We start from the raw sequence: 24,676 nt of genomic DNA on the forward strand, positions 1-24,676 counted from the left end.
CCAACTTTTTAACCAATACAGTATATATGCTAGGCTTCTGGGAAAGTTCAAGGTCAGAAACTAGTGTTTTCTAAACTTAACTCCTTTTGTTTGCTGTGGTTTCAATAATAATTTATTTTTAATTCTCATTAGCACTTAGTGATATTTCTTTTAATGCCAGGCTTTTCAGGTAAGCTGAGCTGAGTTAAACTAAGAGAATAATATTACTAAAGCCCACTGTTTATTGAACACCTACTCTGAGCCAAACACTGTGCTGGACACTTTACATACATTTCTCAATGACCCAGCAAAGTGGTTATTATTCTCTCCATACACTTCCTTGAGTCAGGGTTATAAAGGAGGAGCAGAATTCCCTTGGGATCAAAATAAGAAGTCCTTAAGATGAATAAAAAATCAAGATGGAAAGAGTTGAAGCCACATGTAGCACCAACCCTCCCCATCTAGAGTTTCTTTTTGAACTATTATCTACTAAGACCTTGTAGGTTTCTCTGCTGTTTTGAGAGACACTAGCTTGCTGTAGACACTCTAACAATTTCATTTCTTTGGATTTCTTTGTCCTGTTTCCATGGGTTTTAAAATATGCACACATTCCTAGAAAAGTAGCCCCATAAACCATTAAGTCCTTAGTGGAAACAGTTCAAAGTCATGAACGACAAAATGAGAAACTGTTCTATATCAAGGGAAACTAGATAACTAAATGCCATGACTCTGGGTTGGATCCTAGATCAGAAGAAAATGAATGATTAAAAAGGATATTATGGGGACAATGAGAAAAAATTGAATATGAAATATATATTAAGTAATAGTATTGTATATGTGTTAAGCTTCCTGAATTTGATAATTTCATTGTGATTATATAAAGGCATGTCCTTGTTAACAGAAGTTACATGCTGAAGTATTTGTGAGTGACATTACTAAGGTCATAATATCTGTACTTGCTCTCAAATGGTCAAGCAAATATAACAATAATTTACAATCTAAATATAAAGTGCTGGGGGGTGGGGATGGCTGGGGAGAGGTCAATGGGGAAAAATGAGACTTATGTAATACTTTTAACAATAAAGAATTAAAAAATAAAATAAAATCTAAATAGATATATAGAGAGAGCTATAGGTATACGGACATCATTGTACCAGTCTTGCTACTTTTCTGTATGTTTGAAATGTTTCAAAATAAAAAGGGGGGGATATATACACTTATTACAACCTTTTTTTCTTTTTGCTAATATCTAGTCCTACCCTTCAGTCTCTTTCTGCTACAAGAGCACAACATGCATGTGCTATAACACGCTTACTACCTTTATGAATGTATTTCTAAAATCCTAACACCAAGCTGATCTGTATATGCATTTTCTACTAGTTTTTTTAAAAGCTGATATAGTTATTGAGTTGTTCTTTCTATACACATGGTTAGATTTTTCTTTTGGGCTTTTTAACTTCTAAGTGAAAGACATATCCTTTGGGAACCATTTGCTCTTACCCTGGTTGCTGGAAAAATGATGTTTTCATTGTTCTTTGATAAAAGCACTTACTGAATGTGTTTTCTTCCTGCCTGCTCCCCAGAGATAAGGGGCAACCCCCACCTGCTGATCAAGTACCACAGTGGGTTCTTCGTGGACGGGAAGTTCCTGTGCTGCCAGCAGAGTTGCAAAGCGGCCCCGGGATGTACTCTCTGGGAAGCATGTAAGGTGACCCCTCTATTGGGTGGACCCTGGGTAGATGGTGCCCCATTAGGCAAATCTGCCACAAGCCAAAACAGCTCGCCAGTTCAGGAAAACAAGGTGTGCCATTTTGGTTGGCATCATGAAATTTCAGCCACACAGATGCTATCTGGCAAATGAAATCTAATTCTAGGGTCAATTGGGTAATGTTTATTAAAATAATAACAATATTAACATCTGTCATTCTTTTATTCCATGAGAAATATTTTTCAAATTTGAATAATAAATCAAGCTGTTTATTCCCTCCTTTAATTCTTCCTGGTTTAAGATAAACTCCAAATAGGTAGAACATGGTGAACATATCACCATGGTTCATAAATTAAATCATAAACTGAAAAAGAATTCTTCTTAAAAATATGTCAATGTATAACATTTTAAGTAAAACTTTTAATCACCATATATAACACAATGATGGATGGCCAAGTTTTAAGATATATATTTAAAGTGGTTTGCTATCCTCTACATGTTTGTTGATTTCTTAATAACATCAGAAGAGGTAGTAAAGGTTTCTATCCAGAGTTATATTCCTAGAGAAATCTACCTGAGATTTTATCTGGGGACAGAAAAGAAAGTCCACGGGGTGGTTTTGAAGGGATAATGGAGGGAGAGAATTATGTTATTTTCTTCTTGCACTCTTGAGTCCCATTCCTTCACCAGGATACTTACATGAAACAGTGTTATATATTTTAGTTTACCATTGTTTAATGATATGAAGTTGTGAATAAGTAATAACAGTTTTAGCAGCCTGAACAAAATTTGCTTGGATTACTATGGCTTTAAAGAATTGAATGAGATCAACTGTGTGATAAAACTTTATAAACTGTAACACACACAGACAATATGGAATGTTATCCACATTCACTTTATTTTTTTTTATTAAATCTTTATTGTTCAGATTATTACATTTGTTCCTCTTTTTTTCCCCCATAACTCCCCTCCTCCCAGTTCCCGCCCCACCCTCCGCCTTCACTCCCCACCCACTGTCCTCATCCATAGGTGCACGATTTTTGTCCAGTCTCTTCCCGCATCTCCCACACCCCTTTCCCCCCCAAGAATAGTCAGTCCATTCCCTTTCTATGTCCCTGATTCTATTATAATCAACAGTTCATTCTGTTCATCAGATTATTTATTCACTTGATTCTTAGATTCACTTGTTGATAGATGCATATTTGTTGTTCATAATTTGTATCTTTACCTTTTTCTTCCTCTTCCTCTTCTTAAAGGATACCTTTCAGCATTTCATATAATCCTGGTTTGGTGGTGGTGAACTCCTTTAGCTTTTCCTTATCTGTGAAGCTCTTTATCTGACCTTCAATTCTGAATGATAGCTTTGCTGGATAAAGTAATCTTGGTTGTAGGTTCTTGGTATTCATCACTTTGAATATTTCTTGCCACTCCCTTCTGGCCTGCAAAGTTTCTGTTGAGAAATCAGCTGACAGTTGTATGGGTATTCCCTTGTAGGTAACTGAGTTTCTTTCTCTTGCTGTTTTTAAGATTCTCTTTTTATCTTTTGCTCTTGGCATTTTAATGATGATGTGTCTTGGTGTGGTCCTCTTTGGATTCCTTTTGTTTGGGGTTCTCCGCGCTTCTTGGACCTGTAAGTCCATTTCTTTCACCAGGTGGGGGAAGTTTTCTGTCATTATTTCTTCAAATAGGTTTTCAATATCTTGCTCTCTCTCATCTTCTGGCACCCCTATAATTCTGATGTTGGTACGCTTGAAGCTGTCCCAGAGGCTCCTTACACTATCCTCGCATTTTTGGATTCTTTTTTCATTTTGCTTTTCCGGTTGGGTGTTTTTTGCTTCCTCGCATTTCAAATCATTGACTTGATTCTTGTGCTCCTCTGGTCTGCTGTCGGGAGTCTGTATCATATTCGTTATTTCAGTCCGTGTATGCTTAATTTCTAGTTGGTTCCCCAATATAACATCGAGGGTCTCATTAGTTTTCTTGTAGATCTCATTAAGTTTATCGGCGGCTTCTAAACAGTTCTTGAGAGACCTTAAAAGTGTGGTTCTGAACTCTAGATCTTCCATTGACAATTTTGTCCTGTTTCTTTGTCTCTGCATTTTGTTATGCTTCCTTGGTGCACCCCCTAGTGGTCTTTGTTCATGGTCTTATAGTTAAATCTTGATTGTTGTAGCTAATTCCAGGGAGGGTTTGACCTCCAGGCCAAGTGGCTATGAGAATCAGCTGTGTCAGCAGTGAGAGAACTTCTGTCCTCTAGGGAGGTGCTAATCTGGCGTTTGCCTGAGGCTATCCGGCAAATGCCTCTGTGCAGGGCTTGGGCGGGGCGGGTCGCACAGGATCAACAGGGTGGGCCGGAGAGAGCAGTTATGGCGGCTCTCAGTCCTGTCCCCAGGGGCTCTGCCTCTCTGAGTCCCAGCACCCGCTGCAAAGCTCGGAGAGAAAGCTGCACTCGCTCTGACCGAAGCCAGGCAGTCCCGCTTCTCCCGTTTGAGTCTGGGTCCCTAAAGACTCGAGCGGATCTGGAGCTCAGAGTCTGCGACTCCCTCCCGATTGAAAACGCCAACCACGCCCTCCGCCGCCAGCCCCTCCGTGCACTCCGCACCTCAGAATTTGACTTCAGCACTGAGCCTCCTCTGAGTGTCCGTATGCGTTTCTCTTTCCTCCTAGTTGTAGGACTTCCACTCAGCCAGCGTTCCAGTGGTTCTGGGTGATGTCCGTTCAGTCTTTTAGTTTCACTTTTGAAGTAGTTGTTCAAAGCAGCAAACTCCGGCGTTAACCTATGCCGCCATCTTGGTTCTCCAACCCCACATTCACTTTATAACAGTATTGACACCTGACAATTATGTTAATGTTAATGTTACTGCTGCTCATTTTACAACAAAATCAATGAATTAATATGCATTGTGTATTCCATTTCAATTAGACTACACAATGAATATTTATTCATCTTAATGAGATCACATTGCCCTTTATACTCTTGAATTATAGTGATTTAATGAACTATTCAGAATTTACTGTATGTGGATTTTCCCTCCACTGTGAGGGACTGAAGAATAATGTCTCCTTACAGCATTAATCATTTCCCCCAATTATTCTGTCCATGATCTGGTATCATTACCCAGCAGGACAGATTCCAACTCTGACCTTGCCTTCACTCCCCGGGGAAGATCAGGAGAAAGGCCAGAGAACGCATTGCCTTTGGATTAACTTTCTAAGCTCCAGCTGGATGCCACCTGCCATATGTTCTAAGTGCCACAGGCTCTTCCCCAGCCTCGGAAGAAACTGCAGAATATAGAAGTATTCTGTCTCCCAGCAGCTGTAATACTGTCTATCTGTCCAAGTGTAATTTACTATCTTGACTCCTTTGCTGAGTTATAGGAAAGCTTCATGGGCACATAAAGGAAGTGATTGAGTGTCTTTGCTTCCTTCTGTCTCCAAAATGCCCTGGGCCACCCTCTTTCCAGGGTACGTGTCCTAGGAAAAAGTTGACCATACACCCCAGTTTGTTTGGGACAGTCTCATTCTACATCTGGTGACCTGGTATAATTATATTAAAAGCCTACTTATCACGGTCAGGAATGTTCCAGTTTGGTCAATAAACCACATGGCCACCCCATTTATAAGGCATATAATAGCTTCACATTCACTGCCTGGATATTTATCTATATGTGTGGGAGGAAAGAGAAACCAACAATTATCATAAGAATAGAAAAATGAATAAAACAGGTTTTTTCATTAATAAATCAGCTATTTATAAGAATCTTGTATGAGTCAATTAAAGATGAATTGGACGTGAATCTGAATCCTAGGGTCACAGGTCCTTCCTAAGCAATTAGATATATGCTACTCAAATACAAGGTGGAAATTTGGTATAAATAAATAGTTTTTAGGACTTAGAGGAACTTGACTCTTTTATCTATTTTTGGAGAATACTGATGATGGTGGGGAGTGGTGTTTCATTTGGGTATTATACAGGAAAGCAACAATAACTCAAGATGTTGTGTCTAAATTTATTTAATCTGCAGTATTATTACATAAGCTAGATCGTTTGAATCATAACATTAGATCTTTTGCTTTGTTTTATTTAAAGTTACTTCTGATATTACTTGGTTCTATTTTTCAGATGCTGATCTGCACATTGCAACAAAGGAAGAGAAACTGAGAATTCCCGCCTTCCCAGACAGAATGGTAAGTCAACAGTTAATTTTTCTCACGATCAGGATTTAGTAAATAAATCAAGAGTTGCCAGATTCAAGACTAGAAAATATAGACTTCCTTCAAACTGCCAACAAAGAGAGAAAAACTGAACCATCATCAATAGCAATGGCAATGTCAAATAATGAACTCAAATACAGAACCATTAACCATTTTGTATTTTTAGATTTAATAACAGGGCCTTTTTCTAACCTTTAAGCACATAAATAGTCACTAAAATGGTGCATGTGGGAGATAGCATCACATATAACAGGCAGCTGTTACTAGGTATCATTCCTGAACTACCACTAGCATGGCCAAGACTGCCTCATGTAAATCTGGTGAAGGAAAGGGGCCACATAGAGCACTAGCAGAAAACAACATAATTTTTTCTCTCCATTATCCTTTCAAAGCCACTCGGTGGGCTTTCTTCTAGTCACTCTCAGGTAATATAAATTTTCCCAATTACCAGTAGTCATGAGAATAGCCTCTACTTGTCCCATCCAATGCTATAATCCAGGGGTCCTCAAGCTACTGCCCGTGGGCCACATGCAAATACAAATATTGTATTTGTTCCCGTTTTGTTTTATTACTTCAAAATAAGATATGTGCAGTGTGCATAGGAATTTGTTTGTAGTTATTTTTTTTTAACTATAGTCCGGCCCTCCAACGGTCTGAGGGACAGTGAACTGGCCCCCTGTTTAAAAAGTTTGAGGACCCCTGCTATAATCACTCAACTTTGAACATCTTTGCAAGTTAAAACTTTTCTCCTTTACCTAGCTCAAGTCTGCATCAGAGGACGTCCTGCTTTAGGGGCTTTGGTAGTGGCGGCTTTTCCAATGCTAATTCTTTATCTTATGGGGGACTTTTCTGGGTTTCCCACTGGGAACATGTAGTTTTACGACAGAGGAAATGTCTTGACTCTTAGCTCTTGGGATTTTAGCCCCCAACTTTTCTGCTGGGTCAATTCACCAATTTTGAGCAGAGTTTTCAAGGTGGCTTCCAGCCAGCCCTCTCCCAGGGGTGAAGTTGACCTCCAGAAAAACAAACGAAACCTTGGATGCTTTACTTAGTGAAACTGTATGCGGCTTGCTCTCACAGTGCAGGGTGCTGCTCTCCTTGTGCTCTGCTTTCTTGAGTTCATAGCCATGGCCTCCTGCTTTTATTTTCCCCAGGTGGGCATCAGCCTCCTCAAATGCCAAAAGAGACATAACATGGCCTCCCCGTGATTCTCTGGAAGTTCACCTGAAATTAAAGGAGCATCTCCACCCACCCATCAGCTCTATGGTGTCTTGGATACTTATTTTCAGTTGCACACATTCACACACACTACTTCTATCTTTCTAAGTAAAAACAATATAATCTTTGTGAACCAACATGAAGGACAAAAATAAATACCTTATTATATTAGGTTGAATTGTGTCCCCCAGATTTTATGTTCACCCTGTAAGCATATATATAGTCACTAAAATGGTGCATGTGGGAGATAGCATCACATATAACAGGTCAGATTGTGACCTAAACAAGTTATTTGCCGATGTAATTAGTTAAGGACTAAGTTGAGATAATACTGGATTAGGATGGTCCATAAATCCAATGGCTGCTATCCTTACAAGATGACAAGACATAGAGATACATAGAGAAGGCGGCCATTTAAAGACCTAGGCAGATATTGGAGTCATACTGCCACAGGGCAAAAAATGTCTAGAACCACCAGAAGCTGAAAGAGGCAAGCAAAGATTCTCTCCTAGAGCTTTTCAAGGGAGCATGGTCATGCTGAAGCCTTGATTTTGGACTTCTAACCTCAAGAATTGTGACAGATTGTTGCTTTAACCCACCAAATATGTACTAATTTGTTTTGGCAGTCCTCAGGAAACTAATACAATTATTAAGGTTTGGGTGTGTTTTTTTCTTATCAGTGACATTGCTGTTTTGTCTTGGATGCATGCTCCAGTCCTGAAGCTTAAAAATTATGGCCTTATGAAACACTAAGAGCAATGTCCAGACTACAAGTTTATAGAGACAAATGGTCAATTAGTGGTTGCCTGAGGCCAGGATGGGAATGGGGATTGCCTATAAAAGGACATTAGGGATCTTACAGAGGTGATAGTAATGTGCTCAGACTGGGTTGTAGTGATAGTTGCCCAACTTGATAAATTTACTAAAAGTCACTGAATTATAAAAAGTGAATTTTATGGTATGTAAATTATATTCCAATAAAGTTTGTTTTAAACACAACTAAGAGCAAAGTATAATTTAGGAGCCAGACACCATTGCATCTAGTCTAGGGCAAGGAATTCTTTGGGAAACATGTTGAAAATTATCAGTCAGGCAAATCAGTGACCAAGGTCTGTTTTGATTATAAGCTGCCCTAAGGGATCAGGGATCAGAGAGAGTATTGTGAAAAGTATGTTTTCATTTGTTTTGTTTTTTATCAGAATATTCAATAGAGGACTTACTGAGCTGACGAAAATTAAAATTTGCTTTCTAGCTATTCTGTTTAGATTTCTGATTAGGGAACTTTCCACTGCATTTATCTTTGAAGATAACCACTCCAAGCTCATAAATTGCAGTGTCCTGCATAACTAAAATTTCCAGGATGCTACTCTCTGGAAAAAAAAGTAAAATACAGTGTGGAAAAATAAAAATTCAGTATATATATATATATAATGTAAATTTCTAATTGAAGTATAACATGCACTTAGAAAAGTGTACAAGTCCTAAATATGTTCAGTTTGATAAATTTTTACAAACTGAACACATCTTTACAACCCACATTCACATTAAGGAACAGATCACAGAACCCTAGGGGTACCCTCATACTTCCTTTCAGTTACTACATTCCACCAAGAGTAATCACTAGCCTGATTTATAGCATTATAGATTATTTGCCTGCTTTGAACCTTTATATAAGTGGAATCATATAGTTGTTTATTGTCTGACTTCTTTTGTTCAATTTATTAGATTTTCTCATTTTTTATTATGTGGTTATAATTTATTCTCATTGCCATATAGAATTCCAGTGTGTGAATATGCCACTGTATTAGTTTCTTTTTTTGTTGTTGTTAATCATCACCTGAGGGGAGGAGGAGGAGGAGGAGGAGGAGGAGGAGGAGGAGAGAGAGAGAGAGAGAGAGAGAGAGAGAGAGAGAGAGAGAGAGAGAGAAAGAGAGAGAGAAACATGGAGTTGAGAGAGACACATAGATTGGTTGCCTTTCAAATGAGCCCTGACCTGGGGAGGAGGGGTGGCGCGAGTGATCCTGCAACTCAGATATGTGCCCTTGACTGGGAATCAAACATGCAACCCTTTGGTGCGTGGGCTGACACTCTAACCACTGAGAACACTGGCCAGAACTCACTGTATTAGTTTCTTATTGCTGTTGTAACAAAATACCACAAATTTAGTGACTTTAAGCAACAAGTTATTCTTTTGTAGTTCTGAAGATTAGAAGTCTAAAATGGGTCCACAAAGCCGTATTCCTTCTGTAGATTTTAGGGGGAAATCTATTCCAGGTTCTAGACTAGAGGCTACCTGTGTTCCTTGGTTCCTGAACCGTTCTTCCATCTCCAACACCAGTAGGGTAGCATCTTCTTTCCTCTCTGATCTCAGCTTCCATACACACATTTTCTCTTTAATCTGACTTTCCTGTCTTCCTCTTATAAGGGCCCTTTTGATTATATTGGACCTACCCCAATAATCTAGGGTAATCTCCCCACTTCAAGATCCCTAAATTAATCACATCTACAAAGTCCCTCTTACCATGTAAGGTAACATATTCACAGGTCCCAGGGACCAGGACATGAACATCTTTGAGGGAACATTATCTAGCCTATTACAACCACAATATATTTATCCTGATAAAATTTAGGTAATTTCCAATTTTAGCTAACTTAAATAATTCTACTATGAGCATTCTTTTTTTTAATTATTATTATTAGTTAAGGTATTACAAATGTGTCCTCATCCCCCCCCCCTTTAACCCCCAACCTCCCCCACACACACAAACTCATGCTATGAGCATTCTTTTACATGTCTTTTGATTTCCTTGTTGGCTATGTATATAGGCTTTATAGATCATAGGGTATGTGCATGTCCAGCTTTAGTAGATTCTGTAAACAGCTTTTCAATATTGTTCTACCACTACAAACTCCAACCAGCAAAGTTGACAGTTTCTGTTACATTACTCCCTTCCTTCCTCTTTTTTCTTTCACTCTATTTCTTTCTCTTTCTTTTGTTTTCTCTTTTCCCCTTCCCTCCCTTCTTTTCTCTCTCTCTCCTTCCCTCCTTCCTTCCTTCACTCTTTACTTCCTTCATTTTTAATTTAAGATCTGATATACCTAGGTTGTTAGTTCCTGGTACATGAATCTGTGTGCTTCACTGTGATCTATTAATATATATTATCCTTCAAAGCTGAAGATTCCTCGAGCAGTTCCTATTTTCAAAATGGATGAACCATCCTCAAGTACCACTCTAGTCCAGTATGAAAGTGACTCAAAGAAAAGCTATGACTCCCAGCCAAACGTCAATACGCAGTATGTTCCAAGGGAAGATTGCCCTGACTGGTGGCAAGTGAGAAAACTGAAAAGGTAAACCTCAGTTCTCAGTCTGGTTGCTCAGCAGGTAGAATAAACATTACACCACTGCCTTGGACCTCATTCTAGGTCTTAGCTGAGATAGGGTTGTCTTGTTACAAAATGTTCACTGTTTGAGCCAGAAGCAGTGGCCCCACTGTGACTGAGCAGCACAGTATTTCCATTTAGTCTGTCCAATCTAATGATCTAAGTAATACTTGAGCATTTTATTCCATCTTCTTTCTTTCCTCTTCCCTCCTAATAACCCCACATTCCAGAACTCAGAATATTTACATTATGTTCTTTATATGAAGAGAGTTTAGAGTGGGCTGACTTGTAAAGTGCTTGGGCATCACTGGCCAAATGACAAGTAGCATTTTAAGCTTGCCTCCCGAGGATGTGATTAGTCTCCTCGTGTTTTTAAGCCAAAAGAGGCTACCTGAAGCCAAAATTGAAACTACCTTGAAGACAGTACCTAAACTGTATATCTCTGGGGTTTAGTACCAAGTCAGCCCCACACTTGATGCTCACTAAATATAAAATTGAATTGTAAGGTGACAATAGAGAAAGGGTCAATTGACTACCCTTCCTTATGTGCTGCCTTATACTTCCTCCCCATCATGCTATTCACTATCTGACATCTTCTCACCCAGTTATTAGCATCCCTCCAGGGCACTGGTGTTTGTATTTCTTTACAAAGCATGCAGAGAATCTCTCTGACTCACCATGTATCTCTTTTGTTTTCTCCCTTGTCCTTTTATTGTTTAACTAGGGGCCCGGTGCACGAAATTCGTGCACTGGGTGTGGGGGGGGGGAGAGTGTCCCTCAGCCCAGCCTGCCCCCTCTCACATACTGGGAGCCCTCAGGCGTTGACCCCCATCACCCTCCCATCGCCTGATCGGCCCCTTGCCCAGGCCTGACGCCTCCTCCAGAGGTGCCAGGCTTGGACAGGGGACCCCCATCTCCCCCCGATCACTGGCTCTGGCCCCCGCCCAGGCCTGAGGCCTCTGGCCCAGGAATCATGCCTGGGCAGGGGACCCCCATCTCCCTCTGATTACTTGCTCCACCCCCCGCCCAAGCCTGACACCTCTGACCCAGGCTTCAGGCCTGGGCAAGGGGACCATCATATCCCCCCAATCCCCGGCTCCGCCCCCCACCCAGGCCTGATGCCTCGGCCAGAGGAGTTGACCCTCATCACCCTCCGATCACCAATCACCAGATCAGCCCCTTGATCAGGCCTGAGGCCTCCGGCAGAGGTGTCAGCCTGGGCAGGGGACCCCCAGCTCCCCGCGGTTGCAGGCTCCGCCCCTGCCCAGGCCTAACACCTCTGGCCTAGGCGTCCAGCCCAGGCAGCAGGGACCTGCAGTGGCAGCGGGGGGCGCCGCGATCGTGGGCTTCGCTTTAGGCCCAGGCAAGGGACCCCTAGCTCCTGGGACTGCCAGCTTTGACCATGCCCAGCTCTCATCGCTGGCACCCCTACTTCCTGCTATCACTGGCCAGGGCGGCAAAGGCGCCTGATTCTCTGATCATGGCTGGGGGGCAGGGCCGCCTTTGCCCTGCCCCCCAGCTCTTAGCTCCCCCCTGGGTTTCCGATCACTGTCAGTGGCAGGGGGCTTCTTCCTGCTTTCCCTTTCGCCTCCCTGCATTGTGCCTACATATGCAAATTAGCCTCCATCTTGTTGGCAGTTAACTGCCAATCTTAGTTGGCAGTTAACTGCCAATCATAGTTGGCAGTTAATTTGCATATAGCCCTGATTAGCCAATGAAAAGGGTATCGTCGTACGCCAATTACCATTTTTCTCTTTTATTAGTGTAGATTCTTTCCATCTTTATCATTTTTACCTAAAGCAAATGCCTCACTGTACCAATGATACAGCCATAGGGGCTATATGGAACTTGAAATGATATAAATGTATTCTTGCTATTGTCTTCAGTATAACAAGTCATGGTAGCTTTCATTTCAAAGTGGAGATAGAATCCAAATGTATTAATCTATGGCTGGTGTCTGAGGACAGGAGTTACATTTATTTGCCTGAAGCCTAGTGTTCTTGGAAGGAGACAATAAGGAGACAATAAGCCCAGATTCAAGGAGGGTGAATGTCATGTCAACTTTGTGCCAGCTCCCCTTCCTGCCTGAGGCCCAAGTGATTCATCGAGGGAGGTGTGCAGTGAAACTGACTGACCAGTATTCAAATAAGTAGTCAGCACTATTGATTCATATGGGGTTGCTGCAGAGCTACCAACTAGATTGCCAAATCCTAGCTTTCTTTAAAATGTTGATATTTTGTTCATCATGGATTTTTTGCATTAATTTTTATTTTAAAAATATTTTATTTAAACACTATTTATCTTGGATACTGAGTTTTTTTTTTACACCACCCTTAGCTTTTGCACCCAAGATATAGTCCTAACCCTAGGTTTTTCCCTAGATCTTCAGGAAACTAGCTGTCTGAACAAAGGATTGATTAATCACTTCTTAACACGAGCAGCATTACATCACCTATAAATGAATTATAATAATTGCTAAAAGGTCTTCATGGAGCTTGAATGGTAAAAATACAGTCATGATTCTCAACTCATATAAGTACGTCTTTCTGTCATTCATACTATCTTAGCCTGAGCTGCTTTTTACTCTATTTTTCTGAGCAGTAAAATACACCATGTTCTAATTAAAGCATTCAAACATTGTAGATTCTTCTATGTATTTTCCTTAAAATGTTTTCTATGCACGTTGCCATATATATAGAATTAAAAAATCAGGTTCTTACCATATAGTCTTCTTTGCCACTTGCTCTATTTACCTAACATCTTAGATATTTTCCCCATTTGCATACATGAAGATATACTTATTTTTTAACTTAAAAAAATTTAATTGTGGTACAACATAACAAAATTTACCATTTTAGTCATTTTTAAGTGTACAGTTCAGTAGTGTTAAGTACATTCACATTGCTGTGCAACCTACTTCACTATTTTGAATGTCTATATAGCAATTCAGTTATGGACAAAGTTTTTAATTAAAAAATTTTAGTTGAAAAATTTTAACTATATTTTTAGCATTTTTAAATATGAATTTTCTTCTGAAGAGATGAAGTGAAAAAGCTATGCTAGTGAGCAAAGATGTTTGGGAAGGTGGAGAGGGAGGCACTCCTGGAAATGGAACCAGAGGAGCATTTCCTTGTTAAGAAAACTTGTCAGTTCTGAAGTGTGATTTTTGAATAAGAGCCTGGGATACGAAGGCAAACAGGAAATAGGTATTACATTCCAAGTAAAACAGACTTTGAACTTGGATAAGTCCTCATGCTCTGCTCAACACCCAAAATCAAAGAGAAAAGGATGGATGACAGAGGATAATAAAAAATTTTGCTCATCCATCTGTGTCTACATGGAGTTAAAAGTTCAGTATTTTCAAGACTTTTAATTCTAATCACAACAGCAAAGAAAAAAATAACCTATTTTAAACATGGATGCAATAGAATGCTTGCATATATCTATAAGAAAAGCAGGGCAAAACCAGTAAAGATGTTTTATTAATCCAAATTTTCTATTGTTTGGAACTACTGTGAGCCATTTTTAACAATTTGCTTTTGTCTATGAATACTGTCAAACCACTGCTTTTTATTGGAGACCCTGCAAGGACAGAAATGTGACAATGACTCATTAGCTTAAATTTCCAAAGCAAGTGAAACACATGGGTTGCAATGTTTCATAAAGCTAAAACATATCTAACAAAATTACTTTTGTCATTTAACATTTAGAAATAAATATAAATTTATGAAATGTATCTCTTTTTTTTATAGCACTGAGGATTTTGCATGCAGCAACCAAAGAGAAAAAAATGTGAATCACAGCACCTCAAAGATGTCATGGTATATCAAATTCAGATAGTCCTTTACCCTGGGGATTTGCTTTCATTTGCAGGAAAACTAACCAAATTTGCAGCAATTTTGCAACTAGACTTTACATTTAAAGTAAACCCCCAAATCTATGTAGTTTGCTTCTCTGAAACCTTACATTGGTCTGAATTGATAACTTGTGGGTTACCATTACCCTCACTCTGATTTGTCACTCCCATCATTGGTGACGCACACTGATGTTAACATGAACACTAATATACCTGGCTCAGGCATCTCTAGCAGGAGGAAAAAGAAATAACCTAGAGTTAAATAACTCTTCTCTAAGAATAGTTCTATACACAACCTGCGATTTTTTTTAACTTTATACTACAGCTGCCCCTGAAGGCATCTTCATCTATTTCATGAGCCCACTCTTCTGAAAGACTCAATGAAATCCACATTCCTGAGGGCCTCCTGGGGACTTCTTGTATCAAACAGCCATTTTCTCATTAAACTGAGCATGAACTCAGTTTTTGAGTCACTCTCTCTTCACTTTGCTGATACCTTCCCAAGTGCGAAAAGGGAAACCTAATAGTCTACATTTCATTTACATGGATGAAAGCAGGGTGGGATTTGATATTGTACTGCTAGATACTTGGATTATTTCTTGGTGTTTTTTTTTTATTCATTCGATTCCTCTCTTCTTAAGGGGATTCCCTGAGTCAAGTTCATCTGAAGAAGAGGAAAACCTGGATGACCAAGAGTGAGTTTTGAAATTTCTCTGTCTCTCTAAAACTAGACAGAGATGTTTCTATTGTATTTCAGAGATCACCTAGAACAGCGGTTCTCAACCTGTGCATCGCGACCCCTTTGGCGGTCGAACGACCCTTTCACAGGGGTCGCCTAAGACCATCCTGCATATCAGATATTTACATGACGATTCATAACAGGAGCAACATGACAGTTATGAAGTAGCAACGAAAATAATTTTATGGTTGGGTCACAACATGAGGAACAGTATTTAAAGGGCCAGAAGGTTGAGAACCGCTGACCTAGAAGGAGGCTAAAGGTTCTTAAATGCCAACCCACTTAAAATTAAAGATATACAGGCCCTACCCAGAATCATAATTGGGGGGTGGAGATTCAGGAATCTGTATTTCTTAAAAGTTCCTCAGGTGATTCTCTGGAGGAGCCAGGTTTGGAAATCCCTGATCTAGGCCAATGTCTCAATTTATAGGTTAGAAAGCTGAATGACAAATTATGCAATTAAACATTACTAACTGTCAAATATTGAATTCTTTCCTATTGCAGCTGGTTTGCAGGTAACATCTCCAGGTCACAAGCTGAACAGTTACTGAGACAAAAGGTAAATAATCTGATCTTTAAAATAGCACCTACGAATCTCTTTCTATTGTTGGGTCTAGACCAGTGATGGTGAACCCTTTGAGCTCAGCGTGTCAGCATTTTGAAAAACCCTAACTTAACTCTGGTGCTGTGTCACATATAGAAATTTTTTGATCTTTGCAACCATAGTAAAACACTTATATTTTTGATATTTATTTTATATATTTAAATGCCATTTAACAAAGAAAAATCAACCAAAAAATGAGTTCGCGTGTCACCTCTGACACACATGTCATAGGTTCGCCATCACTGGTTTAGAGGATAATGCACTTTTTATAGAAACCTTAGTGCTAATTAGGCAGTCACATCATCATAGTGTTGGTTGTCCAGCCTATAGGTTACCATGCCCTTCACATATAGCTACTTCCCCTGTTCCCATTATATATATACACTAATAAAAGAGAAACATGGTAATTGGCATACAACTGCTACCCTTCCCATTGGCTAATCAGGGCAATATGCAAATTAACTGCCAGCCAAGATGGCGGCCGGCAGCCAGGCAGCTTGAAACTAACATGAGGCTTCCTTGCTTCAGTGACGGAGGACTCCAACATTCCCCGCCTGACTTGCCGGCCTCTGAGCTGCAAGCAACTATGTAACAAACATAGAAGCTAAACAAAACCTCAGAAACCTGCCGGGCTTCAGCCAGCAGGATCGCAACATTGTAAGCAAAGGCCAGAAACCTACTTTTAGCAGCAGAGGCCTAAGAGCTGGAGCCAAGCCTCAAAGCTAAAGCTGGCCCAGAATAAAAAAGAAAAAAAGGAGCGGTTGGGAGCTTCAGTCACCCCCAGCCTGAAAACAGCCCTCAGCTCCTCACCCAGACTGGCCAGGCACCCCAGTGGGGACCCCCACCCTGAAGGGTGTGTGACCAGCTGCAAACAGCCATCATCCCCTCACTCAGGCTGGCCAGGCACCCCAGTGGGGACCCCCACCCTGATCCAGGACACCCTTTAGGGCAAACCAGCTGGCATCCACCCATGCACCAGGCCTCTACCCTATATAGTAAAAGGGTAATATGCCTCCCAGCACCGGGATCAGTGGAGCCATGAGGCCTCCTGGCACTGGGATCAGCGTGACAGGGGGCAGCGCCCAAACCCCCTGATCACCCTGCGGCTCTGTGTGTGACAGGGTGCGGCGCCCCAACCCCCTCCCCACCACGGGCCCTGCTCTGTGTATGACGGGATAGAGCCATAACCTCCCCATCGGCCCTGCCCTGAGTGTGAGAGTGGCGGCACCCCAACCCCATGATCGGCCCTGCTCTGTGGGTGATACAGGGTGGCGCCGCAACCCCCTGATGGGCCCTGCTCTGTGTGTGACAGAGGGCTGCGCCCCAACCCCCTGACTGGCCCTGCTCTGTGGGTGATAGAGGGCGGCGCCCCAACCCCCTGATGGGCCCTGCTCTATGCGTGACAGGGTACAGAGCCCCAACCCCCCTGATGGGCCCTGATCTGTGAGTGACAGGGGGAAATGCCCCAACCCCCTGATTGGCCCTGCTCTGTGCGTGACAGGGGGTGGCGCCGCAACCTCCCCATCGATCCTGCCTTGAGTGTGACAGGGGATGGTGTGCCAACCCCCCAATCAGCCCTACCCTGAGCGTGACTGAGGGTGGAATCACAACCTCCCGATTGTCCTGCTCTGTGCATGACAGGGGGCGGCGCCCCAACTCCCCAATCGGCCCTGCTCTGAGCCCGACCAGGGGCTGCACCTAGGGATTGGGCCTGCCCTCTGCTACCCGGGAGCAGGCCTAAGCCATCAGGTCGTTATCTCCCGAGGGGTCCCAGACTGCGAGAGGGCACAGGCTGGGCTGAGGGGCCCCCCTCCCTGCCGAGTGCACAAATTTTTGTGCACCGGGCCTCTAGTTTCTGTATAATAAACCACTTCAAAATTTAATGGCTTGAAACAACAACATTTATGATTTCTCACAATTCTGTAAGTGATTCAGCTGGGTTAGCAGTTTTTATGCAGGTTTGGTATAGGGTCACTCATGTGGATGCAGTCACTGGGGGGTTGGGTTTAGCTGAATCAATCAACCTGAATGCTGTAGTTCTTCTCCATGTGGCTAATTTGAGCTTCCTAACAGCATGGTAATCTCAAGGCAGTGGTTGAAGAGGATGAGCCCTACAGTTCAGTGCAAGCACTATCAAGTCTCTGTTTTTTTCATGTTTGCTAATGTCTCATTGGCCAAAAAAAGTCACATGGTCCAGCCAAGAGTCAAAGTGAGAGGGGACTTCACTAACCTGGTATTTTGACATATTCTTAGTTTTTTATCTACTCTTTCTGAATGTGGATTTGTTTAGAATTAACACAAGTCCTTAAGAAAGACAAGTTGAGCATAGAACTAAAAGATTTGTTCTACACCTTTGGTTTTCTAAAACTTTCAAAAGTATGATATGATGATATGTGCTTTTAATTTTTATTTCTGAAAGATTAAAACATTAGGCTTACATAAATACAAAACAGAGGAAATTATCAGGGAGGATTCAAAGTTAACTGGTAAGAAAAAGTTGCAGCACACAGGGTAGATCTGTAAAGAAACTGAATGAGAAAAGGAAGAAAGCTACACTGTGGATCCCCTTCTGCACCAACTGTTGAATAATCTGTGCCATCAATGAGATTTAAAGTGAATCTATGAGAAGGATCTCTTACATTTGCAACAGCATGGATGGACCTGGAGAGTATTACGTTAAGTGAAATAAGCCAGTCAGAGAAAGATAAATATCACATGATCTCACTCATTTATGGACTCTAATGAACAAAATAAACTGATGGACAAAATAAAGTGATGAACAAAATAGATCCAGAGACATAGAACCATGGAACAGACTGGTGACTTTCAGATGGAGGTGAGGGTGGGGAAGTGGGGGTGGGAAGAGATTAACCGGGGAATATATATGTATATATGCATAGCCCATGGACCCAGACAATAGGGTGGTGAAGGTTTGGGAGGGGTGAGTATGGGGAAGAGGGAGTCAATGGGGGAAAAACAAACAAAGGGGACATCTGCAATACTTTCAACAATAAAGATAAATTTTTTTAAAAGTACAAAAAAATAAAGCGAATCTAAAAGATCTAGTTTCCTACTGCCTACCAGAAAAAAAATCATTTTCAAGGACAACAAAAATGGTTTCTGTTTCTTTTCATTTTCCGTCCTTTTCAGGGAAAAGAAGGAGCATTTATGGTTAGAAATTCCAGTCAAGTGGGAATGTACACAGTGTCTTTATTTAGTAAGGCTGTGAAGTAAGTATGTCATGGATTTGTTTTGTTTTTTTTGTGTGTATGTGTGTATTCTTTGAATATGCTAGTCATTTAGTCATCATATTTAAACTCTGAAATTTATGTTGAATGAGACTATTTGTAGTGGCCTTTCTCCCCGCTGCTTCCAAGAGGCTGTTCTCAGGGATCCTCTCCTGCCTATCCCAGGTTGCAGCAAAGTGCCCAGTGCACAGCATGTGTCAGTAAATAATTGTTAAAGGAACCCTGGGTTACTCCTCTCAATTCAGTTCCAAGTCTAGAAAGAGAAAAATAGCATTGGAGCCTCTACATTGTTGGTCCTGGACACAAGCTGGGCTGAGAAACCTACTCCAACATCTGAAGTTAGTTTTTACAGTGGGTGCAGAGTTAGCAAAAGGTTGAATCAATGTAACTGTGTTCCCCAAATAGCTTCTTTCTAGGATGCTGGCCTCTCCATGTGGTTAAGAGTTCTGATATGAAGCTACTCCTCAAGTTCCAAATCCTGACTCTACCATTTATAAAGCTTTCTGGCATTGAGCAAGTTTCTTAAACTCTGTGCCTCAACTTCCTTATCTGAAAATGGAACATGATAATGTTTATTATGTTCCATTAACAAGGTAATTTTGTGTATCAGATCAGAACAGTGCCTGGCATATAGTAAACACTCAATAAACTAATACCAATTACTATTATTGTTGTTAGGAAAGAGATACCTGCTCCACTGCCTCCATCCCAACAGTCATCTTATGCAAATCACCCTTACCGACATCAGGATCCCACTTCAGTTTCACAAGCCACTTTCCCATTAGTTGTTAGCTCTTTTTTCCTTCTAATCATCTTGTGAAGCAAATAGGAAAGCTGTTTTTATTTACACCTTTTTACAGATGAGAGGACTGAGGTTCAAAAAAGCTTATAAAGACCCACCCACAAGATTAATAAATGTCAACTTGAAGCTGGGCCTTTAAAAGCCCAAAGTTCATGTTCCTTCAACCACACTTGTTCCTACACTGAAACTCCCAATGTTCTGAAATAATAACATGAACAAAACTTGATTAGAAGCATTTGAGCAAAATTTTTTTCTGTGTGTGCAATCCTCTTTTAATGATTGGATTGAATGACCCTCTGCCTTGGTGCCTTCTCTATATGTCCTGCCCTGTGGTGTATATATGTATTTTTGCAATAATTAAGTGATTTAAAAGTTATTTTATTTTGAGAGACTTTTTACACAATTTCTATCTCCAATTTGAAAGAATAGGATGTATTCTATGCAGTCATCTGGAATTTTCCAATGCCAGAATTCCCCGATGCATCTCATGTACTAGGTTGCACATCTGGATGCTGGCTGAAGCCAACTCAGGAAGAACTGGTAAAAGACTTGGTTCACTGAATATCAAAAGCTCTGTGGCCCTCTGGTCCTGCAGTTTTAGCCAAACCTCATATCAGAAGTCTTTCTAGTCAAGTTTCTTGACACCAGATTTATTTTTGAGGTGACCAGGTAGAAAAATCAGCAAATGGATAAGGAATCAAATTAAAATAATCCAAATCAATGAATACAGAAGCCTTCTTTTACTAAACACAATCAATGGGCTTGACCGAGTTTCATATTGACACTAAGAGCTGGTTAGCCATTTGCAACAAGAAAGTACCCTTTCTCCCTTTTATAATTGCAGTTTTAACTAGGCTGGCATTGCAACAACAACGATTTATTAGCAGTTTCTTATGTGCCAAGCATAATGCAGATTTGTATGTATATAATCTCTCCAATCTTTATAACAAACAGATAAGGTAGCCAGCAAGCAGTAGAACTGGACTCAAAGTCCAGTTCTTAACCACTCTGCAATCCTCTCAAATCTAAGACATATTATTTCCAGTTAGCCTAAATCAGTTAGCCTAATTCACCACTGTCTTCTAAAAGTAGAGCAAAAGAAAAATGTTTTATGTAAAAAAAGTACAAGTTTACATGAGGAATTAAAGGACATCCCCACCCACTCCATCCTGCCTGTTTCACTGCCCCAGAGAGCCTCCTACCCATACACCAGGGAAGAATACCCACAGCCTAATCACCATTGCTTCCCACATTTTAATTTTCTTTATTACCATTAAAAAGAATTACTCTTTAGAATAATGATCCTGAAGAATTGCAGGGCTTTCAATCATCAAAAGAAGATTCCAGCTTTATACTTACTAAGGGAGGAACAGTTGGAAAGTTGGAATTTTATTGTACATGAATTCTGTATGTGCACAAAGGATATGTTGAGTTCAGAGAAGAGCCCTCTTTCATAATTGGTAATTGTCATGGATACCCCCAGAAAAATGCCAGATATCAAGACTGGGAGACCCTCTCTGACTTCCCTCTCCAAAATTTTCAAATACACCTAAGATGATTAACCATCATGCAATGAAGCTTCAATTGTTTATTAAAAATGTTTTAACAGTCTTTCTTTCTTACTAGTGATAAGAAAGGAACCGTCAAACATTACCATGTGCATACAAATGCTGAGAACAAATTGTACCTGGCAGAAAACTACTGTTTTGATTCCATTCCAAAGCTTATTCACTATCATCAACACAATTCAGCAGGTAAGTTATTTCAGTTTTTCTTTTATGGGTCCTTGTTGATAAATATCAGTTTTCTTGGATGCTACTGATCCTCCTAATATTCTCAATTATTATAGGGAACCATAAAAGTAAGAAAAAAATGTTCTCAAGCTCTATGCCTGCTGTGATTTTTAACCCATATTTCCTGGAATATAACATTATAAACTCTATAATGCCAGAAAATTTAAGTTGAGTGAGCTGAATGACTTAGATGTAGAGATTGTCTTTATAAAAATATCTGCAGGGTTTTTTTCTACCTATAGAAGTTGATTGCTAAATTTAAACATTATAGATACGTCCATGGAGGTTATCTCTCCAATGATATACAAGCTGGTATCTGTTATGGAAGAATTTTTTCTATGCTGATACTAACACTTATTATTCATTAATTGTATATATGTATATGTATAAATAGATACATTATATTTTTACGGAGATGAGATCATTCTACACATGCCACTTTCCAGCTGCTTTCTTTACTCAACATGTCTTGGAGGTCTTTGCATGCAGATACGTATAGCTTACTTTGGTCTATTTAACAGCTATAGAGAAATCTATTATAGAATTACTTCATAAGATATTCACGTAACCCTATATTGATTAACAGTTGGATCATATGCACTATTTTCCCATTACAATTAATATTTCAGTGCAGTCCTGCCAACATAGCTCGGTGCAACTATATGAGTGTTTTTGTAGCCAAATTCCCTAGAAAGGTAATTTCTGAGATAATGGTTAAGAAACTTTAAAATTTAAAGATTGTCAAATGCTTTTCAGAAATGTACACTCCCACCAACAGCAACAGCCTTCATCTTCACCAACACATCTTCACCAAATTTTGCCTGATTGACTGGCAAAACTATATATAGAAATCCCTCCTAATGGTAGTGTTAACTAACCTAATTGTGGAAAACATTTCACAATACATACATGTACCAAATCATCACATTATACACCTTACAGTTATATATGTTATATGTAAGTAACATCTCAATAAGTGTAGAAAAAAGTTTTAAAAAAATAAATCCCCTCTAAATGTCTTTTCAAGACTAGTGCCACTTAGAGGCAGTGCTTGGATGAATTTCCAACAGTGAGTAATAAGCTGTGGGCTCAGAGTCAAATCTTGCAACTCTACCTAACCTGATTACATGCACATTAAGTGAATTGGACTCACTCCTCGCTTTAATTTTGGTTCCTGCTTGACTTTTTCTTTTGTCCCAGTTTCATCAATTGTTTGTTTTAACCTGTAGTGCCTCCAAAGGATCCTTGGCAAGGGATTATATAGACATCTCCAAGTGTGATGATTCCTCTCCAGAGCATGCACAAGCAACCCCACAGGGTATAAGAAAAAACAAAACAGTAAAATGTTTATTTAGATTGGTTTTTAAAATCTCATTCTCTTAACTTTTCTATTTGTGAGGACACTTTATGATTCACATAACGTATCAATACAGCAGCAATTGTGTATATACATATTTTGGAGAAGTGCACCAATATTTTTTTATAATTGAAGGTATAAGATTTAAAACATTTGAGGGCCACTCATATAAAAAGTAAATAAATATAGAAAAAGGAAGGAGAGAAAAAACACCTGTGACAGTTTCTAGGACATGGGAAGCCTCACACAACTAAAGCGACAAGCATATATTTTTGAATGTGTTCTCTCAAGCCACTATAAATACTATGATTATTTTAACCCAGCTTTATCATAACTTGATGTAAACAACTAAAATGACTTGACAGTTTAATTTTTTTCAAGTCAAGTGGTTTACTTTTTATTTTGTACCCCTCTGCACTGTTTGATTTTTTTTTTACCAAATGTGTGTACTGTGTTTATACATATTTAAATATATGACTATAAAAAGATAGCAACATATAAATGGGAATTTTTTAAATGAAAAACTCTATCAAGTCACTCACTTTGATGGGATTTTCAAGATGACATCAAGTGGTTTTATTCTTTTAATTTTTGCTGTACATTGAGCTAATTGGTCAAGTCAAGCAAACTGATACAACTACAGGATGACTATGAACAGAAGAGATTCATTCTCTGCATATCACCATCCTGAACTCTGCTTTTCCAGCTGCTCTGGAGGGAGTATAAGCAGATGTGTGAAGTGATGTGATGTGATGTGATGTGATGTGATGTGATAACATGATGCTGATTCTGTTGCAGGCATGATCACACGACTCCGCCACCCTGTGTCGACCAAGGCCAACAAGGTCCCCACCTCCGTGTCTTTGGGAAGTGGTATGGACATATCTTTGGGATCTTAAACTCCATTTCCTACCATTTTTTAATTAAAATATACGTCTATCCCTAGCCAGTTTTGCTCAGTGGATAGAGCATCGGCCTGCGGACTGAAGGGTCCTAGGTTTGATTCTGGTCAAGGGCACATACCTGGGTTGTGGGCTAGGTCCAATGTGCAGAAGGCAGCCAATCAATGATTCCCTCTCATTGATGTTTCTATCTCTCTCTTCCTCTCTCTTACTCTCTAAAATCAATAAAGATATATTATATATCTTATATAATAAAAGGGTAATATGCAAATCTACTGAACAGCAGAAAGACCGGTCGCTATGACATGCACTGGCCACCAGGGGGCAGACAATCAACACAGGAGCTGCCCCCTGATGGTCAGTGCACTCCCACAGGGGGAGCACGGCTCAGCCAGAAGCCTGGTTCATGGCTGGAGAGTGCAGCTGTAGTGGTAAGGATGTCTGACGAATGGCTTAAGCAGGGAGCAGGCCTAAGCCAGCACTTGGACATCCCCCAAGGGCTCCCAGACTGCGAGAGGGCACAGGCCGGGCTGAGAGACCTCCCACCCCCCAAGTGCATGAGTTTCATGCACTGGGAGATTATATATATATATATATATATATGCACTAGAGGCCCAGCACGCACGAAATCATGTGTGGTTAGGGTTCGTAGGCCTAGCCTGGCCTCTGTCTCATGGCCTCTGGTGCCCTGTGATGCTACATGAAGCTCCCCGCCCCAGGATGCTCCACGAACCCCACGACTGCTCCAAGAGGCTCCCCCCTGCCCCTTGACTGCTCTGCAAAGCTTGCCGCCGCCCCATAAAGCTCGCCACTGGACGCTCCACAAAACTCTCCCCTCCCCCTACCCCGCGACTACTCCGTGAAACTCCCCCGC

At 40.5% G+C, this 24,676-nt stretch overlaps 1 protein-coding gene across 1 annotated transcript in view; it reads left to right on the plus strand.

Annotated features, from left to right (window-relative positions):
• The window catches only part of BMX (BMX non-receptor tyrosine kinase), a 52,400-nt gene that overhangs the window by 9,874 nt on the left and 17,850 nt on the right, over positions 1-24,676 (plus strand). Inside the window, exons 5-13 of the mRNA XM_081080955.1 lie at positions 1,563-1,682; positions 5,811-5,875; positions 10,293-10,468; positions 14,254-14,322; positions 14,999-15,052; positions 15,601-15,655; positions 18,851-18,930; positions 21,377-21,504; positions 23,699-23,773. Coding sequence (XP_080937081.1) covers positions 1,563-1,682; positions 5,811-5,875; positions 10,293-10,468; positions 14,254-14,322; positions 14,999-15,052; positions 15,601-15,655; positions 18,851-18,930; positions 21,377-21,504; positions 23,699-23,773 — 822 coding nt within the window. The remainder of the gene's footprint in view (positions 1-1,562; positions 1,683-5,810; positions 5,876-10,292; positions 10,469-14,253; positions 14,323-14,998; positions 15,053-15,600; positions 15,656-18,850; positions 18,931-21,376; positions 21,505-23,698; positions 23,774-24,676) is intronic.

The sequence above is a fragment of the Myotis nattereri genome (assembly GCF_964212035.1).
Source record: "Myotis nattereri genome assembly, chromosome: X".
NCBI classification, from domain to species: Eukaryota; Metazoa; Chordata; class Mammalia; order Chiroptera; family Vespertilionidae; genus Myotis; species Myotis nattereri.